The sequence below is a fragment of the Pygocentrus nattereri genome, chromosome 12 (genome assembly GCF_015220715.1).
Source record: "Pygocentrus nattereri isolate fPygNat1 chromosome 12, fPygNat1.pri, whole genome shotgun sequence".
Taxonomy (NCBI): Eukaryota; Metazoa; Chordata; class Actinopteri; order Characiformes; family Serrasalmidae; genus Pygocentrus; species Pygocentrus nattereri.
Window position 1 is genome coordinate 30,676,926 of NC_051222.1, and position 22,882 is coordinate 30,699,807.

Genomic DNA, 22,882 nt, shown 5'->3' on the forward strand with positions numbered 1-22,882 from the left:
AACAGCATCAAGCTGTTCAGTGCTTTTAAATAGAATATATAGAATAGTCTCTAATGCATGTTTCTAACATCAGCGCTTCTTGATTATTATTTTAATAAATATACCACACTCGTTTATGGTTAAAGCCACGCCCACTCTTGGTCTGTAATTTAAAACAAAGGTACTGAAAAAAAGTACAGTACGTTCAGGAATCGGTGTTAAAATTTAGATCTTGATACTGAAAGTATCCAAATAATTAGTTCTACTCAGCCCCACCGGGAACGCTTAGTGTGGAGCGCTTCAGCCAAAAACGCATGAAAGCTACAGACGGCATCGTGTGCATGAAGTCATGACACCGTTTCTTGTGAAAAAGTGAAAAAGCAAATCAAGGCAGTGCAAAGCAATGAAAAAAAGACATGACGACTGATGGAAAAGAGTGAGAGAGATAACAAAAATAATGTTTTCTTCTTTGATTGTGGGCGGCTGTGTTTTTATTTATTTATTTATTTTTGCTATTCCTTTTTCCTGTTATTCAGGAAAATCACCATCATCATCACTGGTGCTCATTTTTGCTCATTTTATTTTCATTCCAGTGACAGAAATGAAAAAAAAATGAAAGCAGAAATTGAAAAAAATGGGGGGGAGGTTCTGATTCTCGTTTCAAAATCCAAACATGGGGAATGGGGAAAAAAACAAGGCATTTCTCGTTTTCATTGTCAGAAACAGCAGAAGATATAAAAGGGACTAAAATGTCTTATTCCGCTTTGAGAAACAGAAAATAAAATCTAGAGAAAAGCACAACAACAGAAAAGGAAGCGAGCTGCTTTCAGCTGCTTTCAGCTGCTTTCGGTTTCAGGCTTCGATCTGCAGGTCAGCCCATCAGGGTGGAGCCAAGACACCAAACAAAAAAGGGGCTTATCCGAACTTGTAGCTCCAGCTTTAACACTTCCAACAAGGAAATAAACAAGCAGTGTTTATTTCCACTTTGAATGTACACGTTTGTTTTGTTTTGGTTTTTTTTAACTGCAATAAAATTTCCCAACATTTTTTACTTAGAAAATTAACAAAACATGCCATTTCATATGGGGACTTCAAACTTTTTATCCAACTGTATGAGCAAAGCTTGTGTTTACAATAAGCCATAAAGCACAAGCGCCTCGGTGCACCATTTCTCCACCGAACCACAAAGAGCAGATGACTGTGATGGCCGCATGAGCTGGATGACAGCCTGCTAAGTGCACAGTGACCATTACAGTATCTTAGTTAGCATGACTTGGTTGTGTGACTCATCTGATTAAAATCTGATTTCTTTTCCAGTCAGAAATGTTACAGTGGGAGTGACGCTGTTTCTGTTTAGCGTCTTGCCTCACTTTTACATTTTCTGCCTGTTGTTTCTGACAGTGAAAAGTGCTTCTTTGCCCATACGCAAACATAAACACACCCTGACATACACAGTCACTCTCTATGTATAATATTTATACTGTAAACGCTATCACACAAATGGGCTATGTGTATACTTAAGGCATTATCACTGAAATCAATTTAAGGCATTAAACATCAATACATTACACTATCGTATAGAGGCAATAGAGTAGTTTGGTAAAGGATAAGGCAGATGACTGCATGGCACTAAGAATACCTAATAAAAAAGCCATGTGTGTGTGTTAGTTCTGTCTGTATAAGTGGGTTAGAGATGTAAATGTGTGTGTTTGTGTGTGATGGTCGTGTGCGGAGCTGAATGTGTGCTTTAGTTGTGTGCGCTGTTGAAGGGGTCCGTTCTGGCCAGTTTGGTGGGCGGCTCCAGAGACTCCTCCGCCACAGCAGCCGAGTCGGCCATAACGCACATCTGATCTTCGTCGCTCTCGTCCTCCTCCTCTTCCTCCTCTTCTGCAAGGAGGAACGCACAAGCTCTTATACATACTTTTCCAGCATCATGCTTCCATAATAATGTGCTTTAAAATACACTGTACAAAAAAAAAACAGGTTATATTAATCTTATGCTATAATCCAGATTATTATTAATCTCATGCTATAAAACAGTGTAGTGAAATAAACCCAGATTGTAAAAAAGTAAATAGAAAAAGTAAAATAACGTGTAAAAATGATCTCATTTTATATTAATCCAGATTATTATTAATCTCATGCTATAAAACAATGTATGGAAATAAGCTCAGGTTGTACTGATCTTGTGCTTTAAAATAAAGTGTAGAAATGACCCCAGGTTATAGTAATCCCATGTTATAATCCAGATTATTATTATTAATCTCATGCCATTTAACAGTCTATTGAAATAAGCCCAGGTTGTACTAATCTTGTGCTTTAAAATAAAGTGTAGAAATGTCCCCAGGTTATAGTAATCCCATGTTATAATCCAGATTATTATTATTAATCTCATGCTATAAAACAGCCCATTGAAATAAACTCAGGTTGTACTGATCTTGTGCTTTAAAATAAAGTGTAGAAATAACCCCAGGTTATAATAATCCCATGTTATAATCCAGATTATTATTATTAATCTCATGCTATAAAACAGCCCATTGAAATAAACTCAGGTTGTACTGATCTTGTGCTTTAAAATAAAGTGTAGAAATAACCCCAGGTTATATTAATCCCATGTTATAATCCAGATTTTTATTAATCCCATGCTATAAAGCACTCTATAAATACAATCCCAGGTTATATTAATCTTGTCCTTTAAAAAAGCTGCACGCATCAGATTTAAAACCCTAATGCTGGCCTACAAAGCCAAAAATGGACCAGCCCCTGCCTACGTGATGGCAATGGTGAAATCTCGAACTGTACAACAAGCCCTTCGAGCTTCGAGTACAGCTCGGCTTGACCCGCCATCCTTCAATGCGCATGGAAGACAAGCGTCGAGAATGTTCTCTGTACTGGCACCCAAGTGGTGGAATGAACTCCCACTGGCTGTCCGAACAGCAGAGCCTCTTGCTGTCTTCAAACGTAGACTGAAGACCGATTGCATTGAATGGCACAGAGTTCTGTTTTCAACTCTGCTCCTTTTTCTCTTGGTGTCTGCAGTGACGTTTAGTTTCTAGCAGTATCTGAGCTCAGGACTGTCTTTCTCTCTAACCTATTGGTAACTAGCAAAACGACTTTCTCTAGACAGACAAAGCACTTCTTGTAAGTCGCTCTGGATAAGAGCGTCTGCTAAATGCTGTAAATGTAAATGTAAAACAAATTGCAGAAATGACCCCATGTTATATTAATCTCATAGTATAAAATGAACTGTAGAAATAATCTAAAATCATAATAATCCTAGGCCATAAAATTAACTATAGAAATAATCCCAGGTTATATCATTCCTGTGCCATAAAACAAACCATGGAATATGGTAATATAACCCCAGGTTATATTAATCTCGTGCTAGAAAGGCATCTACTTGTGTTCTCTGTGGCCTAAATGAAGCCAATATTTGTATTATATAGTCATAAATGTGCTGAGAAGTGGAGGAGAGGAGGATGACAGTGAAAAGCTGGAGACGAGTTACCTTTCTCTACGTCTGATGCATCCATATTCCGACTCAGGCTGGAAAGCTGACCAATAAAAAAAAACATTAAAAACAAACACACACTTCCTAGAAACAGACGATATTTATACAACATCTCAGATTTGGGTGCTGATCTCAGATCAGTCTATGATTTTTATACGTATGCGTAACACTGAACAGACCTGATGTAACAATGCTCTTACTCTTACAAATATTAAATATAACCACTTTTGTGTACTATTAACTCTGCGGGTTTATTGAAGAAAAGTAAAAAAGCGAATCACACATGCACAGTAACTGAATACGGATTCAAAGTAAACAACTAACGTGCTAACTCACTAATAGTGGCTGTGTAAGATCTACTAGAATCATGTGACGTGACAATATATTGTTATCATGATAAATATCTTTTATATGAGTAATCATTTATAATTTACAGTGACACTGATCTACAATTTACTAAACAGACTATATCCTGGGTGCCATCAGTACTTCTAGAACAATGCTTCTTTCTAGAATCCTGCTTTACTTTAAAACAGCTTTATTCTAGGACACTGCTTTAGAGCACTACTCTGTTCTAGAGCACCGCTTTATAGAACACTGCTTCCCCGAGGAACACTGCTTCCCCGAGGAACACTGCTTCCCTGCTTCCCTGATGGACACTGCTTCCCCGAGGAACACTGCTTCCCTGCTTCCCTGATGGACACTGCTTCCCCGAGGAACACTGCTTCCCCGAGGAACACTGCTTCCCCGAGGAACACTGCTTCCCCGAGGAACACTGCTTCCCCGAGGAACACTGCTTCCCCGAGGAACACTGCTTCACTGATGAACACTGCTTCCCTGCTTCACTGAGGAACACTGCTTCACTGAGGAACACTGCTTCACTGAGGAACACTGCTTCACTGAGGAACACTGCTTCACTGAGGAACACTGCTTCACTGCTTCACTGAGGAACACTGCTTCACTGATGAACACTGCTTCACTGATGAACACTGCTTCACTGATGAACACTGCTTCACTGATGAACACTGCTTCACTGATGAACACTGCTTCCCTGCTTCACTGAGGAACACTGCTTCACTGCTTCACTGAGGAACACTGCTTCACTGAGGAACACTGCTTCACTGATGAACACTGCTTCACTGATGAACACTGCTTCACTGATGAACACTGCTTCACTGATGAACACTGCTTCCCTGCTTCACTGAGGAACACTGCTTCACTGCTTCACTGAGGAACACTGCTTCACTGATGAACACTGCTTCCCTGCTTCACTGAGGGACACTGCTTCACTGAGGAACACTGCTTCACTGAGGAACACTGCTTCACTGAGGAACACTGCTTCACTGAGGAACACTGCTTCCCTGCTTCACTGAGGGACACTGCTTCACTGAGGAACACTGCTTCCCTGATGGACACTGCTTCCCTGCTTCCCTGATGGACACTGCTTCCCTGATGGACACTGCTTCCCTGATGGACACTGCTTCCCTGATGGACACTGCTTCCCTGATGGACACTGCTTCCCTGATGGACACTGCTTCCCTGCTTCACTGAGGAACACTGCTTCACTGATGAACACTGTTTCCCTGCTTCACTGAGGAACACTGCTTCACTGAGGGACACTGCTTCACTGAGGGACACTGCTTCACTGAGGGACACTGCTTCACTGAGGGACACTGCTTCACTGAGGGACACTGCTTCACTGAGGAACACTGCTTCCCTGAGGAACACTGCTTCCCTGAGGAACACTGCTTCCCTGACGGACACTTCTTTATTCTAGAACATTTTGGAAAAACCGTGTATATCTTATAAAGACTAATTATACAGAGCCTGAAAACAACATTCAATGTGTAGTAGCTGCATAAACTGCACAGAAACAAGTAGCTGATTGGATGTTAGCTCATTATGATGTAACGTTATCATTTTTTTGGGTCCTGTTTCTAAATAGTTTATTTTTCACATCCTTATATAGCACTTCTGATCTGCTGGTGCAAATCGTAATATTGTCTTGAGGTATCGTGCTACTGTATTTGCCATTTGCCCAGCCTTAAGATCTACAATGTTTACATGCTGTACATGCGTACAGTGTGGTTTATGTGTAGACGTCTGTATTTGAGAAAGACGGTTTGTGTACCTCTCCCATTACAGCGATAGGCGTTTCTCCTTTGGCCTGGGCCACCCTGTGTTCCACCAGGTAATACATGTACTCATCATAGAGCAGGCGGATGAGATGGAAAGAGCCGAAACTGGCTGCACTGCGCAGGGTCAGATCCCTGATCACCATAGAGCTACAGAGAACAAAGGGGGTTTACAGAGTAGGGCTTACCAGAGAGAAACATTAAATCTCAATGTGTGGCTCACAGTAAGTAAGTGCTTAAAACATCACGTTAGCACAAAGCAGTAAACTCAGCAAATGTTGATCGAAAGGATCTTTTGTTGTCACAGGATTAAATTCAGCTGTGCTGACCTGTAGAAGCTCCACTTAAGCAGAAAGAGTTTGGCAGCTTTGGGAAATCCTGGACTAGAGCTGTAGGGCTTTAGGACCTGGGAGACGACTCCATCCAGCCAAGCTGCCCACTGCTCCAAAGACTTCTGCTGCTGCAGGGTCATCTTAAAGTCCTGCTCAATCTGCTGCACCATCCGCTCATCACACACGCACACCCACGATGCCTGCTCCTGTGCACACACACACACACACACACACACACACACACACACACACACAGTGAAGGGTGAGGAGCGGGGGGGCAGCTATAGGCATGCAGACTTGACAAACTTCATGAAGCATTCTAGATATTAAAATTATTACTTCACTTTATTACTTGATTTTAACTTAATTCTAAATATTACTTGTATTGGAAATTTGTTCTAGATATTCACGTTATTAGAACTTTACTCTTGATATTAATTTTAGCATCCTCATTCTGTAATTTTGTTAGAACCTCATTCTGGATAGTAATTTTATTAGGACTTCACTGAGGATGTTAATTTTATTAAAGGACCATTTTGAATATTAATTTTATTATAACCTTGTTTTGGATATTAATGTAATAATTAGATCTATGGATCTAAATTTGATCAGAACTTCATTCCAATGGTCACTGTATTATAATAGTCTCATTAATTTTATACATTTCAGAATCATCTGGAGCTTCATTTATTATCTAAAATTAAAGAATTTCCTATAAACCTGTAAACTAGAATAATGTTTGTATACTAGAATTAATGTTTATGCAATATGTTTTGTGTAACTGAAACCTCCACTTGTGAACTTTTGAATGGTAATGTTATATGAGTATATATGAGTATCCATGAGTGTGTATGTGTATATATACCTGTACGTTAGTGAAGTCCACTCTGTTGAGGTCATTGAGCATCTGGGTGATTTGGGCTGAGTTCTGCAGCACAGCTCGGGCAGCCTGGGCCAGGTGATTCAGAGAAGTGTATCTGCGCAGAGTCTGTGCAAATGCTCCTGCACACACAACCTACAAACACACAACGGACATACGAAACCTGTTTGTGTATGTTGTGTATGAGGGCAAGTGGGCATGTGGGTGTATTTTGGTTGTATTTCAATTTTGTGTACAAGGTTTGTGGGGATCCCCTAGCGGAAAGCTCGACTATGAGGAGACCTGTATATTGTATAGTTATATAAAATAAAACTCCAATAAAACTTATTTGCTAGCATATTGTTTCTCTGTGTTCATGGCTGCTGCTGACTTAAAGTCAAAAGTGTCTGAAGTTTCTTTGCAGTCTGAGACGTCCTCAACTGTCTTCAATTCCAAGCCAGTTTTTTGTACAGTTCTGTTCTGAACTGGGGCTAAGCGAGGTTAGAGTTTATCCTGTGGGAGGAGTCTAATACTAAACGTGATGCAAATGAAGAAAAGAAGACGGTCACCTCATATGAGGGAATTCATTTTGCAGTTTGTGTGATGCTGCATGGCAGCTATTATGCAGCCTGGACCGGTCACTTGGGTGACGCTGCGGAGTGGCTGCAGAGCTCTCTGGACTGGGGACCTAAACAATGTGACATTGCATGACCTGGGCTGGCTGCTTGGTTGACACTGCACTACAGCTGTGAGGCTGCATGAGCAGTGCTACGCCACAGCTACAAGGCCTCTCAGGTCAGCCGCTTGGGTAACGCTGCACTGCAGCTATGAGGCTGCCTGGACTGGTGATGTTCGGCTGCAGGAAAATGCTACCCCTTCGTGGCAACGGACATCTTCAGCCTTCGAGGTTTTTTTTTGCTTAAGAGACCTTCTCAAGTTCAAATATGGTTGGTCCTTTTACTCTTAAGGGAGGTCCCTCAATTTGAACCCTCTGTGTGTGAGTGTGTGTGTGTGCGCGTGTCTGACTGACCTTGATTCGGACCATCTCCTCTGGTATGATCATCATGGCGCTGGTGAGCCAATTCTCTAAGCTCTTAGCACAGTTTCGGATAGCTTGGGTTAAGGCACCTGAGGAAACACAGAACACACTGTTTACTGATCCACTACAAGAGAAATTATTAGAGGACTCATAATTCTTTAATGTGCAACGTTTCAGAGAGAACTGCACAAAGTTATGCAGAGTTACGTACGACTCTAGTAGGGCCATATATACTTGCATAGTATTGGACAGCTGCGTAGAGTTACGCAGTCTGGTGTAGAGTTACGCAGTCTGGTGTCGAGTTACGCAGTCTGGTGTAAAGGTACGCAGTCTGGTGTCGAGTTACGCAGTCTGGTGTAAAGGTACGCAGTCTGGTGTCGAGTTACGCAGTCTGGTGTAAAGGTACGCAGTCTGGTGTAAAGGTACGCAGTCTTGTGTAGAGTTACGCAGTCTTGTGTAGAGTTATGTAGTCTTGTGTAGAGTTACGCAGTCTTGTGTAAAGGTACGCAATCTTGTGTAGAGTTACGCAGTCTTGTGTAGAGTTACGCAGTCTGGTGTAAAGGTACGCAGTCTTGTGTAGAGTTATGTAGTCTTGTGTAGAGTTACGCAGTCTTGTGTAAAGGTACGCAGTCTTGTGTAGAGTTACGCAGTCTTGTGTAGAGTTACGCAGTCTGGTGTAAAGGTACGCAGTCTTGTGTAGAGTTATGCAGTCTTGTGTAAAGGTACGCAGTCTTGTGTAGAGTTATGTAGTCTTGTGTAGAGTTACGCAGTCTTGTGTAAAGGTACGCAGTCTTGTGTAGAGTTACGCAGTCTTGTGTAGAGTTACGCAGTCTTGTGTAGAGTTATGCAGTCTTGTGTAAAGGTACGCAGTCTTGTGTAGAGTTACGCAGTCTGGTGTAAAGGTACGCAGTCTTGTGTAGAGTTATGTAGTCTTGTGTAGAGTTACGCAGTCTTGTGTAGAGTTATGTAGTCTTGTGTAAAGGTACGCAGTCTGGTGTAAAGGTACACAATCTTGTGTAGAGTTATGTAGTCTGGTGTAAAGGTACGCAGTCTTGTGTAGAGTTACGCAGTCTTGTGTAGAGTTACGCAGTCTGGTGTAAAGGTACACAATCTTGTGTAGAGTTATGTAGTCTTGTGTAAAGGTACGCAGTCTTGTGTAGAGTTACGCAGTCTTGTGTAGAGTTACGTAGTCTGGTGTAAAGGTACGCAGTCTTGTGTAGAGTTAGGCAGTCTTGTGTAAAGGTACGCAGTCTTGTGTAGAGTTATGTAGTCTTGTGTAAAGGTACGCAGTCTTGTGTAGAGTTACGCAGTCTTGTGTAGAGTTGCGCAGTCTTGTGTAGAGTTATGTAGTCTTGTGTAAAGGTACGCAGTCTTGTGTAGAGTTATGTAGTTTTGTGTAGAGTTATGTAGTTTTGTGTAATGGTACGCAGTCTTGTGTAGAGTTACGCAGTCTTGTGTTGAGTTATGCAGACTTTTGTAGAGTAACTCATAACTCATGGGTTATGTGAGGATGTCAGTGATGAGGATTTCAACCAAATTCTGGTAGAAGGAGTTGTGTAGATTTGTGCAGTCTTGTGTATAACCGTACAGAATTGTGTAGAGTTATGTAAATAACTAAATCTGAGGATGTCAGGGATGAAGCTTTCTACTCAAGTATGGTAGAGTGAGTTCTGGTAAGTTTTGTAGTGTTGTGTAGAACTGTGTAGAATTGTGTAAAATTGTGTAACTCGCTGGGTATGTGTCTGAGGATGTCACGGATGAACTGAAAACTACTAAAGGAGTTCGGTAGTGTTGTATAGAGCTGTGTGTCTCAGTGGGCATGGGTCTGAGGACGTCAAGAATGAGGATTTCCGCTACAGTCTGGTAGAGGGAGTTATGTAGTGCCGTGTAATGTTGTGTAGAGTTGTATAGATCTGTGTAGAGTTTTGTAGAGCTACATAACTCACTGGGTATAGGTCTGAGGAAAATCAGGAATGAGGATTTCCACTAGAGTCTGGTAGTGGGAGTTATGTAGTACTGTGTAATGTTGTGTAGAGCTGTGTAAAGTAGTTTAGATCTGTGTAGAGTTGTGTAGAGCTGTGTAACTCACTGGGTATAGGTCTGAGGAAAATCAGGAATGAGGATTTCCACTACAGTCTGGTAGTGGGAGTTATGTAGTACTGTGTAATGTTGTGTAGAGCTGTGTAGAGTAGTTTAGATCTGTGTAGAGTTGTGTAGAGCTGTGTAACTCACTGGGTATGGGTCTGAGGACATCAGGAATTAGGATTTCCACTAGAGTTTGGTAGAGGGTGTTGTCACAGTTGCGGCTCCAGCGCAAAACAGGCTCATATTTACACAGCAGCACCAAACACACCTTCGGCAACCGTTTCTCTGATTCCCCATGACTACACAACACAAACCAGATTGATATATAATATTGATATTGATATATAATAATACAAACGTCCAGCACAGAAAACCCAGTATGAACATCATCAGAGTATACATGCACGTCTTGTAACAATCAGTGGAACATTATAGAGGATTATAGACTAGAAAGTTCATATGTTGTCAACAAAATATAAAAGTAAAAATATGATAATATGGCTTCTGACGTGGCTTCTATTAGTTTACAGTTCTATAAATAACATAATTCAGCACATAAGCAACTTTGAATGATTGCGGTGGCAAAGAGAGAAGAACCGAAAAAGACGTAATAGCAAGATTAGTCAATAAATCATGTAACAGTTAATACAGTAACTGTGATTATATTAAAAAAAAATTATATTAAAAATTGTTAGTTGCAGTAATACTGTGTGTGGCTGTGTGATGCACTCACAGATCCATATCCATGTCATTGTTTGGGCCCTCAGTAAATCTCCAGAAGCTCTTCCACAGAGTCTCTACCAGAGTAAACTGCAGGTTCACCATCACATCCACTATAGCCTAAAGCACACACATAAAAGCTTTCAGTTTCACTCAATTTCAGTCATAACTACCATTAAGCTATAAAGTTAATAATGTAAGAAACCAGGAGTTTCCAAAACTGGAGTTTATAACAATGATTAAAAGCTCCAGAGAAAGTGGATACCTAACAACCACCTGCCTATGTGGGCACACTAAATACTATAAAGTGTGATATTATATTTAGTTGTTGAGTCTTTTAGGTAAATTTCTGCTGAATGTCTGTTTCCTTCTTTGTTTCCTGACTTTTTCCTAACATGTACCTATTCACTATTTTGACTGGAAACTAAATAAATAAAGGGTAGTCTCTGATTTTTGCATGGTACTGTAAGTACACATGCACGCTCACACACTCAGCCATGGGCAGATACTCCACACACACACACAGACACACACAGACACACACAGACACACACAGACACACACAGACACACACAGACACACACACACACACACTTGGAGCATGGTTCTACCTCGCAGTGTTCTCTGTACAGCTGCTGGAACGCCCGAATGTGCTCTGGAAGAATTCCATCTGGCAGAGGCTTCCCTTGGAGATCAATATCTGGAAATTCTGGCAGAGAACGGGATGCCTCTGAATAAGAGAAAGAGAGATTATTCATTTTATCATTTACAACCCCATTTCCAAAAAACGTTGGGAAGCTGTGAAAAATATAAATAAAAACAAAATGCAAAGATGTGCAAATCATTTAAACCCTATATTTCATTGAAAAAGGCCGGCACATTTATGTAATGCTTAAAAACACGTTGTTATATTTGAAAACCAGTGTCTGTGAAAACAGTTCATCCCTGCATCATGGACACTGTGTCCACCAGGCTAAAGACCACTCAGCTGAATGCTTCAATGCTGAATGCTGTATATATATATATATATATATATATATATATATATATATATATATATATATATAAAGAAGAGGGGATGAAACACAGTAGTAAAAATACCTCTGTCCCAACTTTTTTGGAACATGTTGTTGCCATCAAATTCAAAATGGCCATATATTTATGAAAAAAACAATAAAGTTTCTCAGTTGTGACTTGGATATGTAGTCCTTGGGCCTGCCAGCACGGCCATGTAATGGGTTAAGTGTGTCCAAACTTTTGAACAGTCCTGTATACTCTTGAGTTTTACTTTAGGCATCATGGTCATTTCAAAATGTAATTTGTGTGAGTTTAGGTGTGAGTGCTTTACCTAAAAACTGCTGATAGTGCTGAACTTGAGAGCTGATGTCAACCAGCCCCGCCCCCTGTCCTGAGCCAACCCCCATTGCCATGCCGTTGGTCATTCCTTCAACTTTCTGCACTGGCTTTAATCTGCAAAAGAGGAAACATGTCAATCAAACTGAGTCAAGCAGTCCCTGTTCAACCACATTAAAAATGCAGTCCTTCAGCTCCAGTCCAGTCCATATCTGCTCTGTTTCAGCTCCTAGCACAAAAGACTGAAAAACGGGAACCCCACCAAAATTTCTATATTTTTACTATGCAATTAAACAATTAAATTATTATGACATCAAAACAGAAAAGTATTACACGAAACCGATATGAATATGCGAATGTCTGAGAAACTGTTTTAGGGTAGCTTTGAGAAGATTTTGGCCTAAAACAGATTTTTAAAAATTCTAAATTCATTTATGGTGAAGAGGTACATGCAGGCTAAATGGTCCCTGAATAGAACTTACTTTTTCAGACCTACTACTGTTTTACTATTATCAAAATTATGTAGGTTCACTGGTGGTTTTAAATAGAATGGCTATATTTGTGTTATAGACATTGCAACCCCTGGTTCCTATCAGCACCACTGTAAAGAAATCCGAGTCTGTAAGTACCTCTACAATTAACCATTTCACATCAAAACACTCTGAAGGACTTTGTTTAAATTCCTTTTGTAAAATTGTTGTAAAATTCCTATTTAACACACCAAAAAGCAGCAAAAAGGTCAAAATGGCCAACAGTCAAACTTGTTTGCATTGAATATTGTGACTGCATTTTGAACCCTTTCCATCTCATGTTTGTACTTTGTGCTTTTCTCAAACACTCAGTAACGTTTGGTCACTTTCCAGTCATTCAGACACTACAATGGTGTCATCAAATGAAATTCAGCAAGCATAAGACTATATACAGTGTAGTCCAAACAACTGAGAACATGCGGACATTTAAGCTTGAAAGTTGAAGAATTCTTAAAAATCGGAAACAAAGAAAAGTTATGAATACTAAAACAAAGAAGAATTATTCCGCACTATTATTACATCACTATTCAAATTCCTGCAAATTTGCCCTTAACGTGCTCAGTGTTAATGTTAATGCTATAGTCCTTAGTTGTTTTTAGTCTTGTGCCCTCCATCAAAGCTTCTATTCAGACAACTCTCCAATGGATTTGACCTACTCATCAGCTTTCGCACAAACTTGTAGATGTGTTGACTGCACACGATCATTAAAGTAAAAAGGGGACCCACTAAATACTGAGAAATTCTGAAATTCATGGTCAAATTTCAAAGATTCCACTTTTCACTCAAATCATTATGCAGATAAATGAAAAATGGACTCCACTGTTCAGTCACACACATACTTGTGCTTATGGGAGAAGGGCTGCTGTCTCATGGCCAGGTACTGCTGGTCCTCCATTAGCCTGTGCAGGGGGGAGCTGCTCTTGATCCGAAGCCCATAGTAGTGGTACTTGGAGTTCCCTCTGAAACGCACATAAACACATTTGGAGTTGTTTTGTTTGACACAGAATCCAGTTTAAAGAGCCCATATCTTAGAAAAACCAATTTTCCCCACTTTAAAAACATGAGCTTAATGTCACATGTTACCATTCACTAGTCCAGTCCATACAATCCATATATGGAAACTGAACAGCAAAAAACAGCCCGTTTGGAATTCATTCTCTTGTGACTACTAGTTTAAAAGTGCACAGAATGGCTTGCTAATTTTTATTAAATGCAATCTATTTTGCCATCGTGACATCAAACACTATGACATCATGACATCAAACACTATGACATCTGTCATGACAACACTGGCGTCACAGACGCGCTGCCACCACTTCGGTAGGTAACATCAAATTCACTCAGCAGTGCTACAGCTGTTTATAGTGAGACAACAAAGCCATAACCAATCCAGCAAAGGCAGTAAAAAAACTTTTAATCACTTTTAAAGCATATTAACTGATATATTTGGACGTGTTGCTTTGATTTTATTTGATTTGCTGCTGTAATCATAACAAAGGAAAGCTGAAAATTGAACAGCTGAGATTCCCTGCTGCATTACTAGCACCCCTTCCCAAACCACAAACCAGCAAACTAAGTAGTGTATAAAAATAGCGCACATACCATCAGAAGTGATCTAATTAGCATAGCAGGTCAAGTAGAGAACTGCGTGGTTTGGGACGCAGTGTTAGATCAACCAGTGAGACACGTTGAGCTTTGCTATGCTGCTTGTTAGCTGCTCAGTAAACATTTCCAAGCAAAGGTTTGAGGTATTTGTTGATTAAGGAGCATTTACTGAGGTAAACTGAGTAAAAAGTATATTGAGGTAAAGTAATGTATTTAATGAAGTAAGCTAATGTTGGCTTCATATTCACCAACTTTTATAAATTATTCTACGTTTAAGGCACTTCAGTAGAACTGCTAATAATTCTAATGAGAAGGTGGCGAATAACAACCAAACTGTATGCATGTGTGTGCGTGTACTGTTTAAGAGCTCTGGCAGTGTTGGTAGCCACTGTCATTAGTTTTTTGTAAAATCTCACACACTGAAATTTTCAGAACTCTGAAGAAATGCGTGCTATACAGTGCAGTCCGCCAATCTAGCTATTCTTCTTGTAGTGTTTTCTGGAGACTCCACCTAAATTGTCGACATATCTTTCCGTCTTTTTCTCGTGGTCATCCTGGTTTATTTTGCTTGGTCTTCTTAATGACGTAATCAAATACGGTAAATAACCAATAATGGTAACATGACACTGATACATCACTGGACATAATACCTGCCATGACATGGTTATGTCAATGTTATGTAGCAGGGCTCAGGTAAAGTTTTAGCTTGGCTACATACCAACAATATGTTCTCATTAGCAAAGAGTTAAGCTGTTGGGGAATATGCCACAGGTGACAGCTGTAGATTTTGCACAACACTAATATAGACGTGGTTTTACTTGTCTGACGATCATTTACAGGCACTATGACCGGCACTAAAACTCTCCTAGATGAAACTCTGATGTGTGTGTGTGTGTGTGTGTGTGTGTGTGTACCTGGTCCCCAGGCGTCTAGTGCGTAAGCCCATGAAGACAGATCGGATGAGCTTGCCGAAAGATGCTGCGTTAACGGGCTCCAGCTTGGCCTCCTGACAGTGCAGCAGGTAGTGACAGTACAGAGTGCAGCGAGGAAGACTGACTCCTTCAGCCGTTTCATAATTATCAAACAACCACTGCAACTGAAAGACAGAGAGACACAAACAAGTTCATTTACTTTTTCTATTTTACCATTTCATTCTTCTAATGTATAGATTAACGTACAGATGGACGTACATGGTCCTACAGAAAAACTACCATTTACCACGCACACTACATTAATTCATTCATAAAATTAGAACAAATAATAACATAATAATACAACATGGACCACACCATTAGCATTAAAGGAGCCTTAAAGGTACTGTAAAGCTTCCCTTGAGTGAGTGGACACACTGTTTAAAAAGTCCAGCAGCACTGCTGTGTCTGATCCACTCGCACCAGCACAGCACACACTAACACAGCACCACCACCGTGTCAGTGTTACTGCAGTGCTGAGCATGATCCACCACCCAAATAGTACCTGCTTTGTGAGGGTCCATGGGGGTCCTGCCCACTGAAGAACAGGGTAACAGAGTATCAGAGAAACAGATGGACTACAGTCTGTAACTGTAGAACTACAGAGTGCAGCTATACAGTAAGAGGAGCTGATAAAATGGACAATTAGTGTAGAAACAAGGAGGTGGTGAGGATGTAATGCCTGATCGGTGTAAGTCAGTGCCTTAGGAGGCAGCTTGGTGATGAAGGCACCTGCACCTGTCGTTTGGGACGTGCTTTGAAGGAAGTGATGTAACACTGCCAAGATATCACACTACTAGCTGTTAGCGTTCAGCTATGTTAGCATTAGCGATTAGATTCTTTTACCTGGGAAAAATTCTTGGAGGAGGATAGTGTACTGGACTTAAACTCTTCGGATACTTCTACATTGCTTTAAAAGAACCTCAGCAGGCAGTGTTTTACAAGCATTACATTCAGACATGACTGGGTGTCGTCCTGCCTCAGGATACCGTCTGAGTAGGCAGCATTTACTACGTTCCAGACGCAGCCTTTAGTTTTATTTTCGGTTCCTAGCTGTAGGATGTTGTGTTTGAATCCACACACAGACAGTACTCACAGTAGCAGGTGAGGCACGTGGGGTAGGGGAGTAATTCTGGCTTCCTCCACTCAGCATGTATCCCCCCGGAACAACATAACTCCCAGCCCCTCCTCCACTGGTCCCGCCCCCAGTTCCGCCCGCACCACTGGAGGATGAGCCACCTGTCACCACGGTTACCCCCGTACCACCTCCAGAGAACATGGGTGCTGCTCCACTGCCTGACCCTGTAGTCACAGAAACCGGCTGAGAGGTCACAGGGGTGGGGACCTGGGAGGTGGACGTGGGCGGGGCTTCATAGTACGTGCCAGAAGGTGTGGCCTGAGTGTAGAGGGTGGAGTCTGTGTAAGGATAAGTACTGGAACGTCTGCAAGAAATACAGAGAAAGAAATTTGTAAAATGGGTTCATAAGAGAAACAAACATGTTTTTGTTTAGGTGACAATACAAAAAAATAACAACATTAAGTAAAATATGCACATCTCACATGGCTGTGTTGTTGTAGTTGCCATCACCTTCCACGTACTGAACCTGGCTGGGGTACACATGCTGTCCGACCTGAGAGATCTGCAAAGATATGGCCACAGGTATTTATCATCAGAGCTTTAATCGGACCAAAAATGTTGGTCTGCCCAACCAGACAGACACAGCAGCAAGTTTTGAGTCCAAAACTAATCCAAGCCCAACAAAATGCTGACCAAAAATGACCCGAACTGACACATCATCTTTTAAATTCCCAATAAAACCCTGACATTTATTTTTTTATCATTTCTTGCTTTATTTGACAGGTACATTAATAAACAGTTAAAAAGTGTTATTTTTGTTGTTGTGAGATGTGAAGAGGCACCTTAAAATACACTATTTGGTTAAAAGTATGTGATACACATCCTAATTATTTAGCTCAGATGTTTTGACCACACCCATAGCTACCACAGCAGGTGTACAAAATCAAGCACATAGCCATGCAATCTCTACAGACAAACACTGGCAATGGAATGGGTCGTATTGATCTGCATTCTGGTTATCTGCCATTTTAACTCTAGCCTGTAGCATCAACAATGCTGTCTTAAATGCAACCTAACAACACAGAGCTTTTAAACTGCATGCAGAGGAGTTAGACCAAGCAGAACCAAAGAAACACCCACAAACTGCGACAACCACACAACCACAACTACCTGCCAGTCTAGCACATTACATTCAGATGGATTCAAGCTTGAAAAAGTGCATCTGTTGGTCTTCTTGGGAAAAAAAGCAATCCATGGGTCGAATTACATAAACCTCTTTAGTCTGAAATCTTACTGTATCAGTTCAGTCACCATGACAACTTTAGTTAGAATTTAATTTAGGACAGAAGCTATTACAGAACTACAGTTCTTGAGTTCACAATCGAATTCTAACTGTGGGTAAGAAAACAGTATTACAGACACATCCGTACTAGATAAACATCCTAAATACTTTCCTAACTTTAAGACAACCTCAGAGGGTCTTAACTTCTGTTTAACCATCCGTTTCTATTGTTTTATGCAGTGAGAGGCAGCACAGTTCACTATAACTGGTATAATGGCGCCACATTGATCTACACTGAAAATGGTGCTTTGACTTATAAGGTTTTTTTTTCCTAACAGCGTTTTAAAACCCCAGACTCTGCAGACTCGATCTTCACCTTCCCCTCTTATTACCGTCCTGTGTTAATGTTGATAAAAACTTGTCAGATACAATATTACAGTGATGGTGTGAATAATGAGGAGACAGAGCTGAACGTGTGTGTGTTTATCAGGAGGAATCACGTCAGTGCACTCGGCTAAAGCTTTTGGGAAACTGAAACTGAAACTGGGGACAGCGACTCTGATAAACAGCACGAAGCGCTGACACAACATACTTAACTTCAAGTTTATGGCACTTTAGTTTTAATTTGACCTTTTTTACATCAGTAAGGGTAGCTAACATTAGCTGTCTGGCAACTAACTTGATTATTTTGATGATGTGTTTATGTTTCAGCTGTGTGTGTGTGTGTGTGTGTGTGTGTGTGTGTGTGTGTGTGGCCAGCTGCTAGGTAACAGACATGAAAGATGATTGTCGAATTTGTGAAACATCTTATCTCTACCTGTGAGATCTTAGCTTGAGGCAAAAGGACAGGAAATCTCTGTAATATGACCCCAGGACCTTATTTCTTCCAGATGTTCACAATTTAAACTGAGATTGCAATATTGGTCAGGAAAATTGCAATTACATACTTTCCACAATCATTCAGCCCTACAGACACGTACAGAGTGCTGTCAAAGGTAGGATTGTAGTCTATTGCCTAATGTCTGTTGTTATAGAATGCTATGGAATATGTTATGGAAGCTATAATAAAGTAGGCTAGTGGGCTAGTTGGTGGTGGCCAGTCTCACTTTAGCAATGTTTCTGGGGCACCATGCTTCCTAGCTGCCCTCCAAAGCTGTAATGAGACCTCCTAAAATAAAATTCTGGCTGTGGCCCTAGTAGGTGTGTGTTGTACTCACCTCAGGAGTGATGTGCAGGTTGGCAACCCCCAGCTGGCTGGTCTGGCTTTTCACTGTGGTCTGCACCACTGACCTCTGCTGGTGGAAAACAGTAACAACGGCTTCAGCACACAGCTTACACACACTGAAAGACCACACATTGCACCAGCGGAAACCAAATAGAACACGCAGAAGAGTCTGCTGCCTGTGTGTGTGTGTGTAGGAGTGTATGGACATAAGTCTGTGTGTCCGTTACCTGCGCGGTCTGCACCTGCTGCACTACATGAGTGGGCACACCTGTCTGGACAGTAGGAGGTGGACTGGAGTCTGACACGGAATCATTAGAATGGAGAGACCCTTCTACAGACAGAGAGAGAGAGAGAGAGAGAGAGAGAGAGAGAGAGAGAGAGAGAGAGAGAGAGAGAGAGAGAGAGAGAGAGATATTTAGATATTTAGCTTAAGGTTTTTTGAGTTGGTTACCCAGAGAGAAAGGAGATGCGGGGTTGTGTGTGGGGGTGTGTGTGTATGTGTGTGTTTAGGAAGAGGAAAAGAGGAACTGAGAGACAGATAAAAGAAAAGAAACGACAGCAGTACTCCGGAAAACATATGACACAAGTTAGACCCAGATTAAAACCACTGAAAGAAACAGCTCAGTTTGAAATGCTGACACCGGTAACAGTGCATGAAACTGTGGATTTGGATTTCGCCAATGGTAACATACTGACTGGAGTCTACAAGCTTTCAGTCTCCGTAAGCCACATTAGCAGTGGGAGGTATTGACAAAATTCAGTACAATGAAATTTTAAATATATATCACAAAGTCAGATGACACTCAAGCCAGCAGTAATAAATGATTTAGCCAAGGCTTCCCAAGTGCTGCTACTCTAAAGAATGTCTTACAAATCTGTCAGCCCACAGCCTGTTTTGACTGAATTACACCTATAGATTCTTTACACGGAATTACAAACACTAACCAGACAGAACTTATTTATTTCAATTATTTATGTATTTCTAACTTTAAAACAATCCGAAGCACCAAGCGTATGGTACATTTCAGCATCACTGAAACAAAATCTACTGGAATAATAGTACAATTTATCACCAAGTATCACGACACAGCATATTGCTGCTGTTGGAAGAGAACCTCCTATTTCATTTTTGTCGTTTTTCTGTTTTTTTTTTGTTTGTTTTTTTTTACATAATTTTAAAAATGCCTGTTCATTTTTACATTGTGGGTAAATTTCATGAAGAACGGTGCAGAAGAAAGAAACAGGCCAAAATATCTTGGAAAGAAGTCTGGTTCCATTTACTTACATTGACAGTAAAGTAGGTTCTTTCATTCTTTAACCATTTCGGCGTTTTTTTTTTGTCTTCCAACAACAGCGATATTTAGTCAGGCTATTCTTTTAAACCAGCTCAGCCTATTCCACACCAAACCTCTCCTAAAAGTGAATAACGTGACCCCTCTAACTCACGGTAGGCCGGCTCCAGAGCGTACAAGCAGCTACTGTAGAACATGACTTTACAACACAGAGGGAAAAGAGAGATGGAGTGATGGACAGAGAGAACGAGAGAGCGCCGCTGGCTCCTCTTATACAGAGCGATAGCCTTGAGTGGCTAATCTCGACAGACGGCAAAGCGCTCTCATGTTCTAGTAAACACAGCGCTGGGACAGAGAGGGAGAGATGGACAGAGAGATAGAGGGACAGAGAGAGAGAGAGAGGGAGAGAGAGAGAATCCTCCTAGCTTAGTTCTGCTAGCTCATGCGCAACCTGTTGCATTTTCATGTTTTCTTTCTCGGTCGTGCAGGTGCTGCTGTACAGCTCAAACCCTGGTCCTCGTACTGCACTCTGGTCAATTCTGTGTGTTGGACCCATCAGGTGAACATCCCTAATGTTTTCTATGGCCATCACCACAATGGCGATCATGAACTACAGATGTTTTTCCACTGCACATTCAAAAATAAGGACTGAGCTAAAAAAAAAAAAAAGGCACCAGTGGATCCTACCAGTTCTTTTCCCACCAGCTTGAGACAGCTGGAGCCATCACAACCACAGTGATTAGCACCTTAATTGTCTGTAATGGTCATTTTACGGCACTCCAAAGTGTCTAACGTGACTACCTAGCCATCTTACTGGCTGCCACAAAACGTTCGGCACTTTCGCAGTTCTCTACAAATACAAACACTTATGTTCTTATTCGTTTCTTGGACAAGTGCTGGCGATATGAGCAAAATCACTCTGTGGAGACTAGCATGAATGCTAAAAGCACTAACGTTAGCTTCCTGACTTACTTCTGCCAAATGTTCGCACAGTATTCATTCTGAAAATAGCAATAGAGACGTCAACATTTTATTCCAGTTTACATTCCAGAGCACTTCAGGCTCACGGGAAAGCACTTTCTGACTACCTTCACCCTGAAGAGCAAATGAATTGGCTAAACTGTCATTAGCGATAGCTGCAAATTAGCAAAGACACAGGAGAACACCGTCAAGCGCCATTAGGTTCCACCAATCTTTTTCTTTTTTCGCCTTTTATTTCACAATTTGAAAGAAAAACATTACAATTATAACAATATTAATTCTACAATATCTTGTAAAAATCTAACCCCAAACTCACTCTACTCGCCCGTTCCATCCTATTCATCCTCCTACCCTTCCCCCCCTAACTCTAGATACCCCCAACCCCCCCCCCAATAAATAAATAAAAGGAATAGCGAAAAAGGTTCCACCAATCTTAAGCAGGTACCAAAAACCATAAAACCGGACTTGTACTGGACCATTGACCATGGGAAAAAGCAGAGTTCCGGTTTTTGGTGGTCAAGGTTTTGGTACTTTGTGCCGTGGAAAAATGCCCTATATGTCCAAAAGACTGTAGACATCTACTTATTCAGTGTTTCTTCTGAAATCAAGGGAATTAATAGGGTGTTTGACCCCCTTTTGCCGCAGTAACAGCCTCTGCTCTTCTGGGAAGGCTTTACACCTGGTGTTGGAACATTGCTGTGAGGGTTCCACTGCATTCAGCCACAAGAGCGTTAACGAGATCAGGTACCGATGTTGGATGATTCGTTTGGGATCACTCCAACTCATCCCAAAGGTATTGGATGGAGCTCAATTGCTCCAGAAAACGCAGATCCATGATATGTGAAAGCAAGCCTACAAGATCCACAGGATCTGCCATGAATAGCTCAAGGTGTAGAGGTTGTGTAGGCGCTTAGCTGCTTGCTCATTTGAAGAGCATACGAAGTAGACTTAGGCCAGTAGAACAGCCTCGTTCTACCATCGCAAATAGGCGTGTGATGGTCAAAGTGGAAGACAAAATGTTTTTGGAAAATTAGAACAGAATTAGAACATTAGAATATTAGGACCTGTAGAATATTAGAACGTGTTCAGAATGTTATTTATGAATATCAGAACCCATAGCCCAGGAGTCGACAACATGCGGCCCTGGAGGCTCTTTTTCTGCTCTCTTGTGGCTCCATGGCAGAATCCGATTTTTAGTCAATAATAATAATGAAACGATAAATAGTCTTAAACACTGAAATTAATGTATAACTGCTAATGTACCAACCCTTAACCCTCAAGACTGACACAGACTGGTGGTCACATAGCAACGCAGACAACAATCCCTCCTAGCTAGCAGCCAACAAAATGCCTAAGAAAAGATGAACATTGAGAATTTAACAATGAATGGACAGACTTATTTGCATTTATATGCACTCCAGCTGGTTTCCTGACACATTTAACCTGCAACGAGAAACTGTCAACCACTAAAAAGTCATGAAGCTGAAGTCAGCTTCTCAGCTGCCACCTTCTTGTTCGAATTACTCCTTCCACCTTAAATGGTGCAGCAGTTACATTCTGGCACCTGAGGCACCAAGGTGAGATGGAGAAAGTTTGCAGTTTGTAGTCAGTGTTGTTATTACATAATAAAAAAAATACTTGTGATCACAAAGATGGAGAAATAAATATCGAACGAATGGAAAGTGTGAAAGGTGTGGTGAGAGATTACAGTTTGGCCATATGAGGAAACTGTGTATCAGATGTCTGTGGTGTGTGTGGTGGGGGTGGGTAATGTGAGATGTGGGACACTTGCTGGGTCTTTCCGCTAATAGAAGGACCCAGAAATAAACATGAAACACGCAGCAACAGAGCACGTTCAAACAACATGGCCACTCGCATACAGTCATTTACTCTCTCACACACTGG

At 41.1% G+C, this 22,882-nt stretch overlaps 1 protein-coding gene across 5 annotated transcripts in view; it reads right to left on the reverse strand.

Moving 5' to 3' along the window:
* Window positions 1–478: 478 nt before the first annotated feature.
* The window catches only part of rfx1b (regulatory factor X, 1b (influences HLA class II expression)), a 30,971-nt gene continuing 8,567 nt past the window's right edge, over window positions 479–22,882 (reverse strand). For 3 of the 5 annotated variants that reach the window (XM_017723923.2, XM_017723925.2, XM_017723924.2), the window contains exons 3-18: window positions 18,932–19,035; window positions 18,697–18,774; window positions 16,680–16,759; window positions 16,216–16,561; window positions 15,063–15,244; window positions 13,383–13,502; window positions 12,009–12,130; window positions 11,272–11,390; window positions 10,674–10,780; window positions 10,088–10,239; window positions 7,847–7,944; window positions 6,823–6,972; window positions 5,955–6,163; window positions 5,622–5,775; window positions 3,488–3,533; window positions 479–1,866 (exon numbers count right to left, since the gene is read on the reverse strand). In XM_017723923.2, the coding sequence (XP_017579412.1) occupies window positions 1,727–1,866; window positions 3,488–3,533; window positions 5,622–5,775; window positions 5,955–6,163; window positions 6,823–6,972; window positions 7,847–7,944; window positions 10,088–10,239; window positions 10,674–10,780; window positions 11,272–11,390; window positions 12,009–12,130; window positions 13,383–13,502; window positions 15,063–15,244; window positions 16,216–16,561; window positions 16,680–16,759; window positions 18,697–18,774; window positions 18,932–19,035 (2,207 nt within the window). In that variant the 3' untranslated portion in view covers window positions 479–1,726. Of the gene's footprint in view, window positions 1,867–3,487; window positions 3,534–5,621; window positions 5,776–5,954; window positions 6,164–6,822; window positions 6,973–7,846; window positions 7,945–10,087; window positions 10,240–10,673; window positions 10,781–11,271; window positions 11,391–12,008; window positions 12,131–13,382; window positions 13,503–15,062; window positions 15,245–16,215; window positions 16,562–16,679; window positions 16,760–18,696; window positions 18,775–18,931; window positions 19,036–20,150; window positions 20,226–22,882 lie in introns of those variants that run through there. The other 2 variants (XM_017723927.2, XM_017723926.2) reach the window with 2 other exon arrangements.